The 20047-nt window shown below is 36.0% G+C and overlaps 3 protein-coding genes across 3 annotated transcripts; 1 reads left to right on the top strand and 2 right to left on the bottom strand.

Annotated features, from left to right (window-relative positions):
• Positions 1 to 48: 48 nt before the first annotated feature.
• On the bottom strand, positions 49 to 7278 carry LOC104958255 (phospholipase B1, membrane-associated-like). The gene is made up of 15 exons (XM_010785978.1): positions 7205 to 7278; positions 6831 to 6921; positions 6348 to 6406; positions 5668 to 5735; positions 5318 to 5361; positions 4809 to 4929; positions 3635 to 3686; positions 3462 to 3542; positions 2971 to 3036; positions 2170 to 2261; positions 1859 to 1940; positions 1169 to 1270; positions 973 to 1068; positions 349 to 420; positions 49 to 269 (listed from the first exon to the last, which is right to left on the bottom strand). Exons 2-15 carry the CDS (start codon positions 6859 to 6861, stop codon positions 165 to 167), a joined length of 1071 nt encoding a protein of 356 aa, XP_010784280.1. The 5' UTR covers positions 6862 to 6921; positions 7205 to 7278; the 3' UTR covers positions 49 to 164.
• A 1047-nt stretch (positions 7279 to 8325) lies between these two features.
• Positions 8326 to 13567, top strand: LOC104958252 (dr1-associated corepressor). The gene is made up of 6 exons (XM_010785976.1): positions 8326 to 8490; positions 9194 to 9266; positions 9925 to 10018; positions 10182 to 10295; positions 10768 to 10867; positions 12422 to 13567. Exons 1-6 carry the CDS (start codon positions 8449 to 8451, stop codon positions 12446 to 12448), a joined length of 450 nt encoding a protein of 149 aa, XP_010784278.1. The 5' UTR covers positions 8326 to 8448; the 3' UTR covers positions 12449 to 13567.
• On the bottom strand, positions 13190 to 19783 carry ahsa1b (AHA1, activator of heat shock protein ATPase homolog 1b). The gene is made up of 9 exons (XM_010785977.1): positions 19567 to 19783; positions 18132 to 18322; positions 17762 to 17844; positions 17549 to 17666; positions 15438 to 15526; positions 15164 to 15292; positions 14948 to 15049; positions 14618 to 14669; positions 13190 to 14171 (listed from the first exon to the last, which is right to left on the bottom strand). Exons 1-9 carry the CDS (start codon positions 19644 to 19646, stop codon positions 13999 to 14001), a joined length of 1017 nt encoding a protein of 338 aa, XP_010784279.1. The 5' UTR covers positions 19647 to 19783; the 3' UTR covers positions 13190 to 13998.
• Positions 19784 to 20047: the final 264 nt, after the last annotated feature.

Below are 20047 nucleotides of genomic sequence, written 5' to 3'. Positions count from 1 at the left end.
TAATTTGCCTATTTTTTATTCTGTTCCAAAAACATAATTTGTATTTCTTTAATATATTTTTTTACTTAACCCCATGCTTAACCCACCATTTTTTTTTTTATTACAACATCGTTTACACATAGTTCCCTGAGATTGTTTTAGGATTGGTTTCTGTGCCTGTTGAACTACAGATAATGAAACCCACAGATCAGAAACATCGTCAGCACCACTGAGGAATGCTTCGGTGCAGACGACACGACTCGAGGTCTGGTGTAGATGTAAGGATGCTCCTGGAGAAAAGGAAAAATACTGATTATCTTATAAACAAACACAAATACTTAAAGATACAAAATGACAGTTCTTTTGTACCTTTGTTGGGCAGATGAGTTTTATTGGCTCTGAAAAACTCTTTATTTTATCTTTCTCTCCGTTAGCCTGGAACTGAGGAAGAATTGTGTTTACATTTGGAGAATCAGAAAAAAGAGCAATTTCTCTCAGCATGAATACAGTGATGGCACGCTTCTATAATTTTAGGAATACACAGTATTTTGTATCTGTTCCAAACCCAAATCAGCTGTTTTTTATGAAAACTACTAATACAGATATATATTAGTCTGTATTTCACTTTTAGCCAACTAAAATAGAATAGAATATCTTTATTGTCATCACACATCGGAGTAACCAAATTCAGTTGGCATCTCTCACTGCAGTACATAAATAAGAACACATCCATAAAAGCAGTGATAAAGCAGAGATAGTAGCAATAATCAGGGTCATCACTTAAATGCACTTTACCAGAATGTTAAAATACATTTTTAAGGATTATTTAATAAAGAAAAGCTACAATGTTTAAATATAAATAGTTACTAAAAATATCTGTTTGATACTTAATAAATATACAAATAAATAACATATGGTATTTTTGGCTGCAGTCTTTGAAAAAAAAAGCACCACAACAGTTATCTAAACATAATCAAACTAATAAAACCTCACCATGTTGTTCCACAGTCCCTTAGCCAGCTCTTCATGTCCTTTAACAGTGAAGTGGAAACAATCTGCCGTGAAGAAACTCAAGTCAATCGTCCCGTCCTGAAGTACAAACAAAATAATCACAAATAAGTATTGTTAGTGCAAACAAAAGGCAACACGTGAATGGTGGTGTAAATGTTTATTTGTGTGTGAGACTCACAGGAAGTGTTGGAGGTACGGCCTTCTCTAAATAAGGCTGCAGAACAACAGCAAAGTCCTTTTTGAAGAAACGCTCGCCGTGCAGAAGCTTCTCTAATCTCCTCTGTAAAGAACGGAGGTCCAAATCACCTCAGAGTTTTACTGCCTGATAGCACGACATCTACACCGGGTTTCTTTGTTGTAACTGTGCATCATAAAGCTGTTCAATCCTTTTGGGGAGTACATAACTCTACTCAATTAAATACACATATTTATAAAAACAGCCCACATTTTTATGAATTATTATTACAGTACAAGTAATTATTCTGAAGAATCACTATTTGTCAAAATATCAAAAAGAACTTGAGGACAAGTTATGCTCCTTTTCAGGTTCATATCAGTATGTTGTGTCTCTACTGGGACATGTCTCCATGAAGGTTCAAAAAGCTCTTTATTGTTCTCATACTGCCTGTGCTGCAGCACCTATTTTCACCCTCTGTCTGAAACCAGAGCCCAGTCTGCTCTGATTGGCTGGCCGGCTCTGTTGTGATTGGTCAACTGCTTAGAGATGTCCCGCCCCTTAGCCTCTCACGTACAAGGTGTTGAAGCACTAGCCAATAGGAGCATGAGTGTTACATAGTGATGTCAGTAAGTGTTGGAAATAAACAAAGAAGTCCAATGGAGGCGTTTCAGGCAGAACATTTTCTCTCACCTGAAATTCGTAGTTAACCTCGACCAGCTCCTTCAGATCAGGGGAGTTTTCTTCAGGTTGGACGAGACACGAGCAGAAACTCCTGAGAGCAGAACATCAGATTATCAGATTAAAAGATTATCAGATCAATTATGATTTGTAATCCTCAGAGATTTGGACACAGACATAAGGCAGGGCAAATAAAAAACCCTCACTGTACAACAGGATTTAGTATTTGAGTAAATATATATCTTTATTTTAAGATATTCTGTTGGCAATAGCTAGATCCTGCAGGGGTTTATATTAACAGATTATTAAAAAGCAGAGGTAACTTTTGCAGCTGACAGCCGAGCGTCGGCCTCTGGACGTCTCTGAGACGCTTCATGGGGAAAATCTGCACCACGTTGACGATCGTCCTGGGGATCTGAAACCAGAACAAAAACATTTACCACTAAAATCAAAGTAAAGACTAAAGAGTGTACTTTTAAAATATCTGCATGTCCTCTCTTTCTTTATAGTTTCAGTAGGATAGAGGTAGAAAGGACAAACTGTTCCCAAAAAGCAAAAGGGGAGGGGAACATTTCACATGTATGCATATGCACTGAGGTTAATGCTTTAACATTTGTGCAACTTTTGTCCTGGTTTGACTGTTAATAAAGCATATATTATCACACAAATATTGGTTGTACCTCTTAAGCCAACTTCATTCAACCTCATAACCACACGTTTTACTTTTAAAGTATGGTCAATATACCTCAGTTACACAAAATGAAACCTTAGATTTCAGTTAAAAATGGCAGCACATTTTTCTTTACTATAGTATTTCTACATCACTGTACATCACTGTAAAAAAAAAAGGAATAATCTCTTAGTTGTTTGAGTTGAACCCTATTTTATTTGTTTCTATCTTAAGCCACGTACTGCACCAGGTCCGCACAAAGGATGGGAACCTCAATCCAAACACAAAGTCATATCTTTATAACAAACAAAGGGAAAATATGAAAATGAGGATACCACATGCATAATTTAAGTATGATGATGTGAGCATTGAGTGGTGATGGGTGAAGTAATTATGCATTTTTAGTCAGGTAATATATTTTAGAACTGTTTTGAGGTACTTCATAAAATCTCACCTCCTTCATCATCATGTCCAGAGCTTCTGTCATGTGGTGAGTGAATCTGTCGGGGGAGAACAGAGTCTGTGGAGAGGGGAGAGGAGGCTCAGATATATAGTCTGATATCTTTCAAATCTGATATTCTCTCAGATTTAAACTGTACATTTGCAGAAGGAAAACTCAGAAATGTACAAGAAAATATCCTTAAATTATAAAGACACACATTTATAACAAAAAACTAATTTATTTGTAAAATGATGTGGATTCCTGATTTAAAAACATATTTTCTTTCCTTTGTTTTTTACATTTAAAATAATCTGTTTAATTTGTGGGATTTGTTTAATTTGTGGGATTTTCGTAAAAAATGAACCCATAAATGTAGGAATTTAATTTGGAAAATTGTGAGGGTTTTATTTTTTATCTCCAATTCAATTCACTTCCTCTAGCTTGATTTTGAATAAGCAAAACAAATACAATACAGACTTTTTACTCAAATAAAACACCCCTACTTTGTCTTTACAGTAATCACAGATGTCGTTCATGCCGATCATCATCGTCACCACCTTCCAGTCCTCTTCAAAGTTCAGACCCTGAAGAAGGAGAGTTGATGTTGAACGTCACATAAATAAAGTTTGAATTAAGATTATGAATCATGTAATGAGCAGAGGGAGATGAGATTTACGGGATAGGACTTGAACGTGTCGATCATGTGTCTTATCTGATCAGAGACGTTTCTGTAGAAGAACAAACATGAGTCACAACATCAATAACAAATTATCAAATCATTTACAACTAAATATTATGATCTTTGAACTTAAAGATAGGGTAGGTAATTCACTTCAGAAACACTTTCCATTATATTCCATGGAATGCTCTTAACATCCCGATAGCAATGACTACATGAAATGCTTTGACAATAAACATATACAAATATTTCATCTGTGGAAGCCGTGGCGCTGTAAAAAGCATGACCAATCATCTGCCTCGGCCCGGGGCAGATAACTGGATGGCCTACCTGCCTGTCAGCCTTCCTCTGTGCACAAGCTTATCTCGTGCCCTCATTGGTCATGTGCGCGTTCGTGTGTGTTGGAGGAGGAGCTCTTTAAGGAAGTCTGAAGGAAGTGGCAGATTTGTTCCGGTTGTGTACTTTCAAATTCCAGCGCACTTGAGCTGGTTTCTCCATTCTTACCTACCCTACTTTTGAAGGCATTAAGAGGACATTCAGTGTCTCCTTACTGAAGATTCCTACATTTGCATTATAAAGAATTATATTTTATTGGTTTTAATGATGTACTTTAGTTCACAATTTACTCCATCATATTTTATACAAGTCTGGTTTGTGTTTTCTTAAGCTACAGCGATTTTGTCTTTAACTGGTCTTTTAAAATTGTTTTATAAATCACCCCCAAAATGTCCAAATACTCCTTTGACAGTTTGAAGCTCCACATAGCCTACAGTTACCTTACAGAAGCACACATGTAAATGTAAAATAAAGTTTAACAAAAAAATTGGGAAGAAGCCAGAGCAATGAAAACAAAACGCCTCCATAATAATAATTTGGATGGAAAAATGCCTAATTATAATTTAAAAAAAACATCTCTCTATTTTTTACTTATTTGTATTTATTATTTATTTACTTAATTGTATTTATTTATCTTTTACTTATTTTTATTTATTTCTTCATTTGTATTCATTTATTTCCTTATTTTCCTTACATTAAGGAAATGTTTTTTGAAATAAATAAATACAAATAAGTAAATAAATGAATAAAAATTAATAAATAAATAAAAATAAGTAAAATATAAATAAATACAATTAAGTAAATAAATAATAAATAAAGAGTGTGTTTGTCTCACAGTGTGTTGTGTCCGGTGACGGCGAAGTTGAACCCGGTCTCGTTGACGGTCGCCGGCTGACCGTGGAGCATCCGAACCGGGGACGGACCCAGCAGCTCGGGGCTGAACAGTTTGAAAATATCTAGACAATAAGACAATCAAACATTAAAAATAAAGACCTGAGTAAAGAAGCGAGGGTCCGTGGATTTGATCAAATAATACTTCAAATATTTTACCGAGACATAAAAACATAGATCAAAGCCATGTCTTCCATAAGTTTAAGTTTCACTGTTATTTCAGTCACAAATTATCTAAAGTTCAGCTTTAAAATAATTGTTGCAGGTGATTTTTGTTTTGTTTTGAAGTTCATTTTCATTCAATCTTTTGTTTTGATTGAGATGTGTTAACACTGGGCTGGACTTTAAATATATATTTATACATTTAATTAACACTGAATTATATTTTCTTACAGTGTTAGGTCTTGATCATTTTTCACTTCTTGGTTATTTTTTGGACATTAAATTACTTACTGGCCAGTGTGATGACATTTTGATACGTCCCATATCCTCCGATGCTAAAACAGAAAGAGACACAGATTGCAATGAATAGAATCAGACCAATAAAACATACATAATCATAACAGCACTTACAATGTGACTGGAGAGATAAGATAATGGTAAATAAATCATCAATCAATCAATCAATCAATCAATCAATCAATCAATCGATCAATCAATCGATTAGCACCTTTTAAAACTGGCTACTGTTATAAATCCTCTGATTTACAGACAGCTGATATTCAGAGGATAGTTTGAGTCTTTTAATGTTTTATAAATAATATCCTACAGAGTATTCATTTGGAGCCGTGGCGCTGATTTACCTCCAAGATACGTGGCGAAATTCAAAAGGTATGGATAAAATCGTAGAGCCATTGGCACCAATAGCTGTCTGCAAGAAAAAAACATACAGGCAATATTTTAAAAGCAGAGAAGTCTTCATTACTACTAATATTATTCAATAACAATAACAGAGGTTTGTAACTGTGAGTGTAACACTAGTTACATTTACACTAAGTACAATTTTGATATCCTTTACTTGAGCACTTTAAGGTTGTGCTTTTTACTCTTCTACAGTTAGTTTTTTACCTTTATTCACTTTCACAAATTTGGATCGTTACAACCAAAACTATCAAAGAACTTTTAAAATGTGATGTTTTGTCCCAAATGAACCTGAAAGTACACCTAAAAAGAATATTCGATTTAACAACAGAAAACAAATAAGATAAATAAATACAAATATAACCAACAAAGAAGTTATGATATGTTATTATGATAAAGATGAGACTTAATTGATCCCTTGTGACATTTACAAGCTTCACAACAGTATCTCAAAAACAATAAGCTCCTCTTTTATTAGTGGCAACACATATGACAACAATTACACCATATTATTATATGTTTCTGAAATGGGCTGAATAACGTTTACTTTGACTTTTTCTACTTTAATTGCGATTCTTATACTTTGACATCAGTAACTTTTTGAAAGCAGTACTTCACTCACAGTTAAAGAGTCTCCCAGTGCGGCGATGACTTTGACATCTGCAGCTTTGACATATTCAACTAGAAAGAAAATAAAACAATAAAACTCAAAACATATACACATGTTTGAGAGCTCTGATAACCTTGAACAGGGTATATTACAGCGATATTAAAAGGCACACTCAATGTTCAAGCAGAATATCTCAGTAAAATATCCCATATTTCTCAAATGCCTTCATTTTGCATCTGCACACATTTGATCTCACACAAACGTTTCAATAATCATAAAAGGATTAAAAAAGACATTTGTAAATCAAAGTTGTAACCACTTCTTCTTTGTACTTACATTAAAGGTATTTAAGACCTTCCAAGCATTGACATGTTGGTGAAAGAAGTATCCATAAAGTCTTATGTTAATAATGATATAGTTGTTAAATGCAATTGAAGTGACAAACCAGAGTACATTACTAGAGTTAAAGTACTTAGTAACTCAGGGGACCCTCACCTGAGGTGGGGACGCTGGGAGACGGAGTCATATCAGGACAGATGAAGGGAGGATGAAGAGGCTGGCGGAGGAAATCTGTTCCAAAAACATCCTGCAGAGAAAAAATATGTTCTGTAGGTTTTGTTTTCATTTAAAAAAAAGATGTAACATGGAGATATTTGTCACCTTTGAGAAACTTGTTCTCTACTAATAAAGATAACTCATACATCATGTGTTAAATAATGAATTCAATGAATGTAACTCACTTAATTGAGTAAATTGGAGATTTTAAGTAGAATAATACCATTTTGTCATCGCATATTTCAGTTTCAGTATTGATTTGTATACTTAGACAGGTAAATATACAGAGTTAAATAACAAGATGGAGACAATACCTGATGGAAAGGTTCATCTTCTTCCTTTAAAGTGTAGCCTGCAAGAAACAAGAAAAAAGTATAAATACATGTTGAATAAACTGCAGATAAACTGGTTAAAATCCACTCTGTAAAAGATGAGTTGTTTTTAGTAGAAACTTTGTGTGTTTCCTTTCACGCTCATATAGTTTGACAGTCACCATCTACACGACATGCTGCTACTAAACAGACTGCAAACAGCACACGTGTTGTCAACATCTTCTCTTGTCCAAATTGAAAAGCAGATTTTAAATAAAATAAAGTCGTCCTCCGGGTATGAAGCTTTATCGATACAAAAACCCTCGGTAAATGAAGACTGATTAACGTTATCTTTGACCTTTGAAGTCATTAGGCCGAGTCCTATACTGCGGATAATCGATTTATAATTGCAGACAAAGTTGAACCAGGAGTAAGATACTTACAGGATTTAGAGGGATCAAACAAATAAATAAGACACGTTGGAAATAAAACAGTGTACTCAAATGAATAAAAGGTATTTGTTTTAAGTTCCTTTGGAGCGATTTAAAATACATCCCTTATTCAGATGAAGTCCATTTGAAGAGAAATCACCAAGTCAAGTGTAAATGATGAACAAGACACCACTTGAAGCTCCACTTGCTATCTTTTTCCCACACGTTCAACAGCAAAGTCCATTTCCTGATTCAGACCATAATATGCTACTAAAACCCACATAAAAAGCGTATTAGTTGGATCTTTGGACAGGATAGGCAATATTTAATTTCTTTCCAGTCTTGCTCCTGCAACCTGTGATAGAAAGTGACTATTTTTCATTAACAGAGTATTTTTACACTGTTTTAATGTTATTTTACCCAAGTGAATTATCTGAGTACTTCTTCTAGCTCTGGTAAATAGTATAACTGTTATACTAGCTACTCTAAAATCAAAGAGGGTTAAATTAAACGTAAATATCAGAAGAAAACGTTAAATGCACTTATCTGATGGGCTTTAAACACTATGTAGTTATGTTACCTTTAAATCATTGTTTATAAATATGTATTAATGAATAACCTAACCGGTGTGAACGCGGCATAAGAGAAAAAAACGCGGAGGTCGTGACGTCATTATCGGGGTCACGCGGGGTTGACCTCAGGTGTTCGCTTGTTTTTCAGGTAAATTCCTGCTGAAGGTAAACAAATGGACTCAGCGGCGGTTTGCGGTGAAAACATGAAAAATTTGACCGAACTGCGCGGTTTAAAGCGAGTAAAATGCCCGGACAGAAGAGAAGATATAATGTACGATTCCCTCCTGTGAGTACAAACTTTATTTTAGAGTTTAAAGATGTTAAAAGTTCAATATAAAAATGATTAGCCGCGTTCATGTAGCATGAAGTGCTGGGCGCAACGTTCAGGTGATGCCGGAAATCTGGGTTAAACGTCGTAAACACTAAGACTGTCAATTGTCATGTTCAATATTACCCGAGTGAAATTTGGATTATACACAAGACAGAAGCTTAGTAAACAATGTAAGCCTTCATAAGAACAATAATATGATGGAGTAATTGATGTACGTTATTTTCAGTTCTGGTATTGTTTAGACAACACAAAATGGCACGTTTAACCTGTATAAAAAAGCAAATGAATTGAGAGGCTGATGAAAGTAAAAGTAAAATAAGTAATATTAGCAATTTTGTTGCTTTACTATAACACTTTTGATTGTAAATAACTTTTATCAGAAACAGAAATTGCTCCATATTTGTCTCTCTTCTTGTGTTTTCTGTTGTTTTTTTACCTTGGGTATATTGAATATTAGTTGATATGTATTTTATGTTATGTTTAACACAGGTGCAGATTCCGTAACATCAAAAGTGTCACATGCTAGCAAATAAAACATTCTGAATGCCAAATTAAGTTCTGCTTTACATGCTGTCTGATGTACAACCTCAGATACAGGAAACAGGGGTTTATATAATTTCTCTGAAAGTGTCCTAAAGGTCTTTGTTTCTGCTCACAGAGTCGCATCAAGAAGATCATGCAGAAGGACGCAGAGGTGGGGAGGATTGCGATGGCAGTTCCTGTGTTAATCTGTATCTTTTTACACTTTCAGATGTGGTGGATTAGCTGTGAGTATGTATTATTATGCATCACTTTATTTCCACCAATCTGTTTTCCTTTAACTTCTTCTTTAGGGTTTACGGACACATAGCATGCAAAACCTTTTGACTAGCAGTGGTGTGAAGTAATTAAGTACAACGTTAAAGCACTTGTTCTTGAATATTTCAATGTAATGCTTTACTTAAGATTACTACATTGTTTGGCAGCTTTACTTTCTAGTTATATTTGTTATATTGTTGAATGAAGACTAAATCAAAATGTGTAAATTAAGAATACTAAAAATATTCTTGCCGATGATTCAATCTGTTTTAGGCTATAAATACTAGTGTCTACAAAGCCAACTTTATTGTCAATCTTCCAGTTTGTGTGTACAGACAGAGAGATCGAAATACCGTTTCCCACAATCCCGAATATAAAAACAAATGTATATTAAAATATAAAAACCTATGTGCAAATAATATATATACACAGTCAAAGACACATTTTGACATGTGCATACATTAAGGCCTAAATCATAAAAACACAACAATTAATATGTACAAAATAAGTCACTTCAATATTTTGAGAATGTATTTGAATTGTATGTAGAAATATGTTGATGTTTTTAAAGTCCTGAATGTCAGAGATCAGCTCGAGCGCTGGAAATGTTCCTGAAGTCTCTGCTGACCAAAATCTGTCTGATCACTCAGTCCAAGAACAGCTGCGTCGTGTCTGTTGCTCACATGTGAGTAAACCACAACTCCACAAATATCAGGTCAATATTAAACTACACACTTTTGGACTTAAAACAAAGGAAAACATCTGTGTTTAATCTTCTTAAATTGTCCCAAGATATAAATTGAGAATGGTGTATATGAGGATAATCAATTGATCATGTTTCTGTGTAGGAAGCAGTGCATAGAGTCGGAGAAGCTCTTCCACTTCCTCATAGATCTGGCGGAGCGACCCTCGTCTGCCGCACAGAAAGACGCCAGAGGTCTGACCCTGTGGCCGCTGTACAGGTGGACACTGGAGTTATTATTATCAGACCTTATAATTCTTAACTTCAAACATCACAGACTGTTTGGGTGGTGAAACGTGTGACCTGATGTCCTTTTGGCATAGCTAGTGTTTCTGCATTTAGTCAACAGATTTTCATTAACCTTATTATTATTATTATTATTATTATTAGGACTTTTAGAAGCATTAAAAGAAGGTTTAGTAACAATGAAATATTGTGCGTAGAAATAAAGTTATGAAATAATAACATTTAATAATAATTTGTATTAAATATGTTCTATTGAGTGAATTATTTTTTCTTGTGTTTATAAATACTGAATATTGAAACTATATTGGAACTAAACTAAAACTTTATTTTTTTTATTTTTTGCTTGAATAATTATTGAAAGAATACATTTTTCAGTTTATTGGCCATCTGGTTAGTTGACAAAATGCTTCAGCTCTAATTTATATGTTTCATGATATTCTTCCCAGGTCAAAAATGCATGAAATTCAGGTTCAAAAACCGCCTGAAGTGGTAGAAATGGTGCCACGGCGAAACCTGGGCTCACTGGACAACGACTCCAGCTCCAGTGTACGTATACGCTTCTTACTGTACAAACAAATGACTGATGATGATCTCCCGTTGCTTGTTTTTGAATACCCCAAATTAAAGCATGACATATATACAAAGGCAGGTCTTGGTGTACTGTTGTGTGCCAAAAAGACTATGAAGCTATGTCACAATAGTGACCCCATGAGGAGGGAATGTTCATTACACTCCAGAAAAAAAGCTTTTCTATTTTTTGATTATTTCCTAAACTTTGGTAAAAATGTCCTTTGCAATCAGAAGAAAAGGTCAGGTTGTTCTTTGGACTAAAAGAGTTTATTCTTGCTATAATAAGCTAATAAAAAAACAGATCCAGTGTTAACCCATTTGATTTGGTCCGATTTGCATAGCCGTGGGAACATGTTTTAAATGGGGGGTGCTGTGGGGATGACACCAGGGCCGGTTTTGACCAATTTGGCCCTAGGCAAGATTTTAGCTGGCAATGAAAAACCTCTACAAAAGACCAATACACTACAAACAGAGAAACGTATTGATATGGTGGACAGCTTATATAAAAAGGCTTCAAATGTATTTAGTATTGCATGAACATGTTTTAATTGGGGGGTGGACGTCACATCCTCTAGGGGGGTCCGGGGGTATCCCCCCGCGAAGATTTTTTTTACATTTTAAAGTAAAATGCTTCAATCTGGTGCACTTTGAGCACCCAAACTAGAGACTGATCTAGGGGATACAACTCTAAAACACCCATATGAAAAAGATCGGTTTGCATTTTAATAATCAAATAAGTATGTGAACATATCCAATAACCTACCATAGCCAATAACAAATAAATGTAGGCTAACTTGTTTTATTTTTGTGGTTCATTTATATCTTATTTTATCAGTTAACATTTATTTATTTATGCATATTTTTAAATATCTCCAGTTTTAAACAATATTTTTGGTTTACTGTCCTATAGTATACATTAGAATGATTTGAAACCTGTTTTTATTTATCCTAATAATTATAAAGGAGTGCTTTGGAAATATTTGTTTACATAAATTGTGATCAAAACGTTTGAGACCCACTGAGATAATTTAGACTAAAGTGAACTATCTAAACACTCAGAGTCCTTTACCTCACTGAGCCTCTCAGTCTGACAGGAGAGCTCTCCCTCCACATTATTGTAGAAACAGCTTCTTATATCCGTTAGCGCAGCAGAAGCTAACAACATTCCCCGCCGGTACCGGTACACCCCTTCTCTCTATCTATCTATCTCTCTCTCTCTCTCTCTCACGCTGGCTGTGAGCTGCGGGCGCCTGATAAGTCAAAATCCCCCACTTTCATCACTTACAGCGCCCATCGTACAGGGCAAATGGAAAATGTAACCGGGGTGAAAAGGGTGTTATCTTTACTTAATTATGAATGTTGTTACATCAAGGCTGAAAATTCATCTTTTTTGTATTATATTTGTATTTAATCTTGTGGAAGTGCAGATCCCCTGTCCTCCACCAGGGGGTGCTGCAGCACCCTCAGCACCCCTACTTCCCACGGCCCTGCCGATTTGTGTTCAAAAGATGTGTCTCTTTCTTCCTGCAGGAGTCAGAGCTTTACATCTGCCTTTGAGCGAACAACCAGAGGAAGGTGCCGTCAACTTCCAGCATCCTTTCATCATGTTTCTTTTATTTAAATTTTTTTTTTTATTTAAACGCTGCTTGTCCAGGTTAACGTGTGGGTAATAACTATGGAACAAAATCTAATTTTCTTTTCAGTTTAGGGGGGAAAACATTTAAGTTGGTTAATACTTTAGACCTTTGGCTGCTAATGTACAGTTTGGGGTTCTTTTTGTTTTGTTTTTGAAAATATATATCTATTTATGGTGTTTTGTAATGAAGCCTGTTCCCTTTTTGTTTGTAGCAGATATGCTAGGAGGACAGGAAGAAGTTGAATGCTCTGTGTAAGTTAACATTAAGGTATAATGAATGTATTATGCCATTTAAATAACATCAGACTTTTAAATCCTATGTTTTTCATGCCATTTGCTTTGTTTATAAGTTGAATTCACATGGTGTTACGCTATATGACTGTGCTTTAAATCCCAGTTTCCCTTACCATTTTATGCAGCTGCCTTTAAAACTGAAGTGCTTATTTTGCCAAACAGTGACCTTCATGGTTCCTACTGTGAGCGTTTAACTTTTAAAGCACTTGTAAATTAACGTTTTAAAGAGAGCGAGCCCATAAGGCTCACACAAATGGTTTCTTGCTCACGTTTCCTTGGGGCTCCGTATCTTTGCATGTGAAGTCAAATTGTAAATGAATAACTTCTGTGATTTAATGTGAAAGTTAAATAAAAACAAAACAAGAGCATACAGAGATTGGTTTATTCCAAGAAACTAATCGTTATACATTGTGAGGTGAAATGATGAATAAATAGACGCACTTCGTTCTGAAAACTTTACTGGAAATTGACATTTTTTAAGCCAAATACAGCAATACTTCTCTCTTGAGTTGCTATGCTAGCTAGCTGCATGAAGAGAGGAACCTGATTTCATTTTCCAATACTTTAAATGATTTGCGCTGACGTCTCTGCTGAAGCTCCCAGTTGATCCTGTGATGACTTTTCAATGAAATACCAGAAAGGTAAAGTTCTGCTTAGCTCAGTGACACATTTCAGTAAATTCAAATCCAGTAGTCATTCCTCCGTCTGTCTTAAATAAAACATGCATCTTCACTACAGTTACACTTGAAGAGTAAAATATGTATTTAAAAAAGCATTTTATTTTTTTCAAGTAAAAGAAAATCCTAACATTTATTTTCTGTCTTGCAGTAATTACATATTTATAGACTTGGAGGCCAATTTGCATTAGTGGTTCAATAGATTCATATTTTGCTTTATTCAATCCAGAGTCTCCAAGGCACAGTCCATGAATCCCTCTCCTTTGAACTGACCCAAACACTGACCGGGAGATATCTAGACTTAAAAATACGTTGAAAGAAATTAAAACATTTACACAGACGAGTGACAGAACGGCCTCACCTCATTATCTCTTCTCTTTAACTCGTTCTTCAGAGTTTACAATGGGACCTCTTGTGCCAGAGAGATCACAGGACAAGAAGTTTTTCAAAATTTCAAAATTGAGGAGGAAAAGAAACCGTAGACTACAGTTGAAACGTCTTCAGTAGAGTCGAGATCCGAAGCCAAAAGTCTGTTTAATAGCTTCAAAGTAGTATCTCTTCCAGCCCTCTTTCGTGCGGTCCTCCTCGTTGTCGGGGACGCCTCGACAGTCCACCTTCAGCTCCGTCTCGCTGCTGCGGTCCTTGAACGTCATGGAGATCGTAGAGTAATGCTCTGTTGGGTAAAAACACCCGAAAAATAAGCCCCAAAATGCAACACATTTCTATTTCCCCCCCAAATAATATTCCCGATTCAAAGATTCTGCAGTCAATTTCTTACCTGCAGAGTTTAAGTACTTTGTTCGTTAGGAACTGTTGATTATGAGTTTACTTAAATGATCATGATGCATCTCATAATAACATGATGATGTTTTGTTTACTGAAAGAAGCTAAATATTTTTACATTTGTAAAAGAAAGCTAAAAACTATTTTTCAAGAAAGGTAATCGACTAATTCGTACTAGCTACATTGTTTCCCCAAATATAATGATATATAAAACATATGGTGTGTTTGAGTAGATAAAGTTTACACTTTTATACACAATCATTTCTAATGCAAGACAAAAACATTTGTGTCAAATCGGCTCTTAGAATATAAATGAAAATGTATAAATGAACGTACCAGCAGGCCAGTTGTTATACCTCCACTTCATAACTATTTTCTCATCAGGAACCTGGTGGAGAGGATTCATTGTTAATGTTAAAGGGTAAAATAGCAACAATAACAAATTGCATATTTACTAAAAGTGAAAATCAAGCAAAAACCCACTCTTATCATCACACCTAAATTGTTACTAGAAATGCAATTGCAAGAACATTTTTTACAGAATTCCTTTATACCCACAGCAATAAAAAAAAACCTGAGACGTTGTTCATTTCACTAGCTGTTCACACAAACGTAGTATGTATTGATTGTTATTTAATGCTTAGCTTGGTTTAAAGGTTGTCTTACCAGATCTGTGAATTCACCGAAAACATTTCCATCTAGCAGACGAAACTTTCCGCCTTTCTCTCCGTCCACTGACGCTGGAGCGTGTGTGAACGCCTGAACCATCTGCAGATGCATAAGATAAACACTTCAATCTAAATGTGCATTTGCTGGCTTATTCTTCGAACCATCTGTGAGATGAATGTGCACTCAAGAGTCAGATATGGAGAGGAAGCTTACATCCTGGTTGAGGAAGACCCTGTAGAGATCAGCCGGGGAGGTGAGGAACTTTTCCCTCATGCTGAACTTGCAGGTGGGGATCTTGACGCCGGTGTTGATCGGAGCAACTGTGCTGCCTGAGGAGGAAATCTGTTCCACAAGAAGAAAAAAGAAAGTGTGGTGAGGGAGGATCAGTGCTGCGATGGTGTATAACCAACAGTAAATCATTTAGGGACAGGAGGAGCTGTGTGGGATAATGTAAGATGTGGCTGAGGATCTTTGGTAATTTACGCACCTGAGTTTTATTCAGCTTGGCTTTGGACTGCGATGTTGTGGTCTTGGCCATACCGTTGGCTGTAGGCAGGATCATTCCCTGTGTGAACTCTGAAATAAAAAAATGAAACAAAATCAGCTTAAACCTTTTTTTAAAGCATCAAAGAAAAAGTATTTCAGTTTAAATAATCAGTACAAAATACTTATATCTAAAACTTGTCTCATATTAACATTTTCTACATAACCATTTTTTATTCTGTTTTTACACGTATCTTTGTTAACCCAAATGTGAAATATGACATTTGAAAAACTCTGTTAAAATATATAAAATTAAAGGTAAACATTGTGAATACCCCAAAGATGTGAATATTAATGAGACAAAAAACTATGAAGGCGTGTAACGGTCATTAAGGCAGAGAAATGTTCCAAGAAAATGTAGACTTTAAAGAGCCTGTGACAGCCTCCCAACAACTGTTGTGCAATGAAATATTGGGCTACTAGTCATCTCGAACCGTCAGTTTAAAAAAGAAGGTGCGATACCGTTCCGATAAATATCAATAATTTCGAACATCGGGGGGAAATTCCTTCGACTCATTTAGAAGTTTTGGGGGTTTTAATGAAGTTGACTACAGTATATTCATATTTGTCAGTGCTTTCATGTCAATTCGGCGAACATACACATAAATGATCGTGGTGAAGATGATGATTAAATTAGGATTAAAAATCGGTAGTGAGAGCTGCTGAATTTCCTCCCGTCGGATGTGATATAAAAACAAAATCGATTATTTTTGTAGTTGTAAACTCAAGTGGATGAAACTACATTTATTAGTGCTTTCATGTCAATTCGGCGAAAATATGATACATTAAATGATCGTGAGGATGATGATTTAAAAATGTTTTGTTTGAGCCGGTCTGCATTTCCTGATGAGAAAACAAACCGATGCTTTTTGTAGTTGTAGTACACCAACATGGATTAAACGTGTGTTTTTTTTACCACAATGTTGGGGAAATTAATGGATAAAATGCACGTATTATTATTATTATTCCCACTCCGATCGGGACAGGTCCACCGTTTCCCCGCAGCGAGGCTCCCCCTGTTGACAGTTTACGTGGGCCGGGCTGGGTGCAGTGGCGGACTGGCCATCGGGATCCGGTCGGATAAGTCACTAGCACATCCCCCACTCCCCCCATTGACAATTTACTAGCGGTACTGAAGTGGGCCGGTCGAGAGTCCCGGGATGATTTTTAGTCCCAGTCCACCACTGGCTACATGACCGTATTATCGCCCATATTGACGCACCTAATTCCTAAACTTCTAACAGATACAACATAAACCGATCCTTCAGCCTCATATGAGCTCTCAGACACGTTCAAAATTAAACTGTCATCGCTGTCNATTACTTTGCTAAACCGTTAAACTCAATTCTTAGTACACCCATCTGGATAACTACAACAGAAACCAGGATCATTTGGCCGTTGGTACAGAACCAGGGTATACGCAGGAATCCTGAAGTCAAATGTAAAACCTTTTAAGACCTTTTTTAAGACCCTTTCCATACATTTTAAGACCTCATCGCCACTTTGAGTTCTAACCGGTTACATTGGTGACACACTTTACCTCACATTTACTATATACAGTATTGATTGTCCTTCCTCCTTATCTTCCAACCATTTGGACGCAAACTTGCATTTCCCCATAACGATGTTGTTTAACAACCGGCGTAAACGGATCAGTCAGTGAGCGTGCGGTCTCCTGTTCAGATGACGTCAAATCCAACGGGATGCCATAAATAAACTACACAGAATCACACTACACACCTACGCAATGATTACATTCAGGCAGACTGTAGAACACAACCTATTTGGACAATTGATATAATTATTGAAAACAAGCTACAAAATGTAACACCTTGGAAAATGCCGTTTAATACTTTTGAATAGCCTTCATTTTCATTAAATTGATTTATCAACTTTTAATACTTTTTAAGACCCCGCGGACACCCAGTGATATTTTTTTTTGAGGTCCACCGTTGTAGATTAGTGATCCTGTGTGTCAGTTTGTGTGGTGAGTGAACCATTTTGTTTGAATTACCATCACTGTATTCCTTTAAATTACAGAATGGTTTCACTCACCTGTTTTCAAGTAACCAACGTAGCTTCCCAGGACCTGGCGGATATTGTCAGCTCCTTTTGTCCTCATCAGCTTGGTGAGGGGTGTTTCAGGTTCATCTTTATTCAACGACACAGAGATCTGCACAAAGATCAAAAGGTGGGATTTCAAAACGCTGTTCCTACAACATGCAGTCGGTTGAAAACACTACACACAAACTCTTTGGTGAAACTTACATCCAGATCCTCCATGTCGTTCTCGTCCGAAAGGTTTGGGACATCAATGGATCCTGTATACTTGACTCCTGCTTTTGACACTCCTGGGAAAATAAAAGAATACAGTTGTCTTGAAGCCTCTTTATTCAGCTTTCTTTAAAAATAACAACAGAGTAACACTTCTTTTTGTTCAACTGTTACTGTCCTCTACTAGCTGTGGTTTCTATTTTAAGAAGCATTTACCAGCCAAAATTAGAAAGTGGTCAAAACTACACCGAAAAGAATCACTGCTTTATGCACGCATAGTTATTTCCTGTGTATTCATCCAGCAATCCATTTTATGCTAATATATTTTACCGCAAAACAACAGCAGCTTCAGTCTCCTACTCACCAGTCCAAGTAGCTTTCAGGTTCCATTCATAAAAGAAAATGAGTTTTCCTTTACGGTTGTTAATGGAGGCCTCTCCTTCCACCTTGGCGACTTCTGTCACCTCACAGCTCCCCTCCTCGTTCTCCACGATCAAACCGAGGAGGAGGGATTTTAATTTGTCTGACGACCAGTTTGTTGCATCTCGTTCAGTCCTGAAAAGTGAACACATCCAAAAAGGTAAATAATCACGATTTTAATTTTCTTTCTCTATAACAATCACATAGCATAGCATTTGCAATCTGATCTTTACTGTGCTTCATTTCCATATTGTTGAATGTTTTTGGATACTTTGCTTATTTTCTTAAGATGTATTGCTTTACACTAAATTAAATTGGTCAATTTGTTCACCATTGACCAATTTATCTTGATGGATTTAGTATCTTTACAACCAACATATTGTAGATGCCACCTTACAATTCATTGACATTTAGCTCTAAATACAGCAGTGTGATGAATGATCAACAACTATTGCATCTTTACAAAGCACTTGGAGTCAAATTACATTACATTAAAACTAAATTAAACTACATAAGCTTCCTGATTTACTCTGTTAGGAATCACATGTAACTGATTATCTAGGCCTTTGTATTGAGAAAAACCGACATATAAATATTTAACAGAAAGAGGACAGGGCATTCGTAACTATTAAAAAATAAAGGCGTTTCAGTTAATTGTCTGTGAGAAACGGTAGATCATCTAATGAAAAGTATTTAGTTAGTCTAATCAATACACACTCAAATCTAGAATGAACACTTTTTTCAGATATTTACGGTAAAGATTTCAACATTCCTTAACTGATTGATGTTACCATGGATATTAATTGGGTTAGGAAACCATGGAGAAAACTCCATAAAACAGATTGCTAAGTATTCAGTCTGTAGGAAATGTGATGAATGAATACTTAATGTCACTTTTACACTGCTGCTACTTTGTGCTCACAACAAGAAATGGCTGTCAGATCACAAAAATGTCGATTCATAGAAAAAATAATAAGATATCAATTTGCTGCAACTTTTAAGATATAATGTACCTTACATGTCCTATAGAGGTGTAACAACACACGATTACACTACACGGCTCGTTATTACACCGGAACACGTGTGGCGTAACCATTCTGTTGTTAACGGCTAAAACCTCCATACATACATTAAAGCTACAGTAGCTAGCTGCAAGGGAAGCTAACTTAAATACGAGAGCTCGATCAAGAAAACCTATAACATTTGATAATTTACTTTAATAAAACGTCAGAGCTCTCTACGAAAATCTAGACGGCAGTTGTTCATCAGCACATAGGAGCAACATCTAAAAATAACAGATATAGCCATAAATAGTATGTCAATGTGTTTCATTAGCATTAGCAGGCTAGTTAGCGTAGTGTCCTTTCGTGATTTCTCACCAGTGCCAGTTGTTGACATTAGTCGCGTCGGCTCTCTCTTCTACGATCCAACGAGGGTCCCCTTCTCCCCATTTAGCCATTTTTTTCCGAAATATTTAACGTGTAGAGCTGTGTGCGGATGGCAGATTTGTTGCCGGTGACTGTCCCGGTGCACGTTTTTTCTAGAAGCCTCTGGCAGCTGCTGGCCCTCCGCGGTGCTCCTGCACTTGTCGTCCGTGTGTAGAAAATGCTAGAAACGGAACTCTGTGTAACAATGTAGAAACGTTCCGCCCTACCGGAAGTGACCTTCTAAGGAATATTTCCCCACAATAAAACCAAGACATCTGGAGGGAAATAACACTTTATGAAATATCCTTTACCTAAGCATTACTATACAAAAAGTATATATATATATATATATAGAATCAGTATTATATATATATATATATACTTTGTATTGGTGTATTAGTGCATAGACAAGAAAATATATAGATTAGAAAAG

The sequence above is a fragment of the Notothenia coriiceps genome, unplaced genomic scaffold, assembly GCF_000735185.1.
Source record: "Notothenia coriiceps isolate Sejong01 unplaced genomic scaffold, NC01 NC01_scaffold00028504, whole genome shotgun sequence".
NCBI classification, from domain to species: domain Eukaryota; kingdom Metazoa; phylum Chordata; class Actinopteri; order Perciformes; family Nototheniidae; genus Notothenia; species Notothenia coriiceps.
The sequence above is the reverse complement of the archived record's forward strand: the minus strand, read 5'-3'. Positions and strand labels throughout refer to the sequence as shown.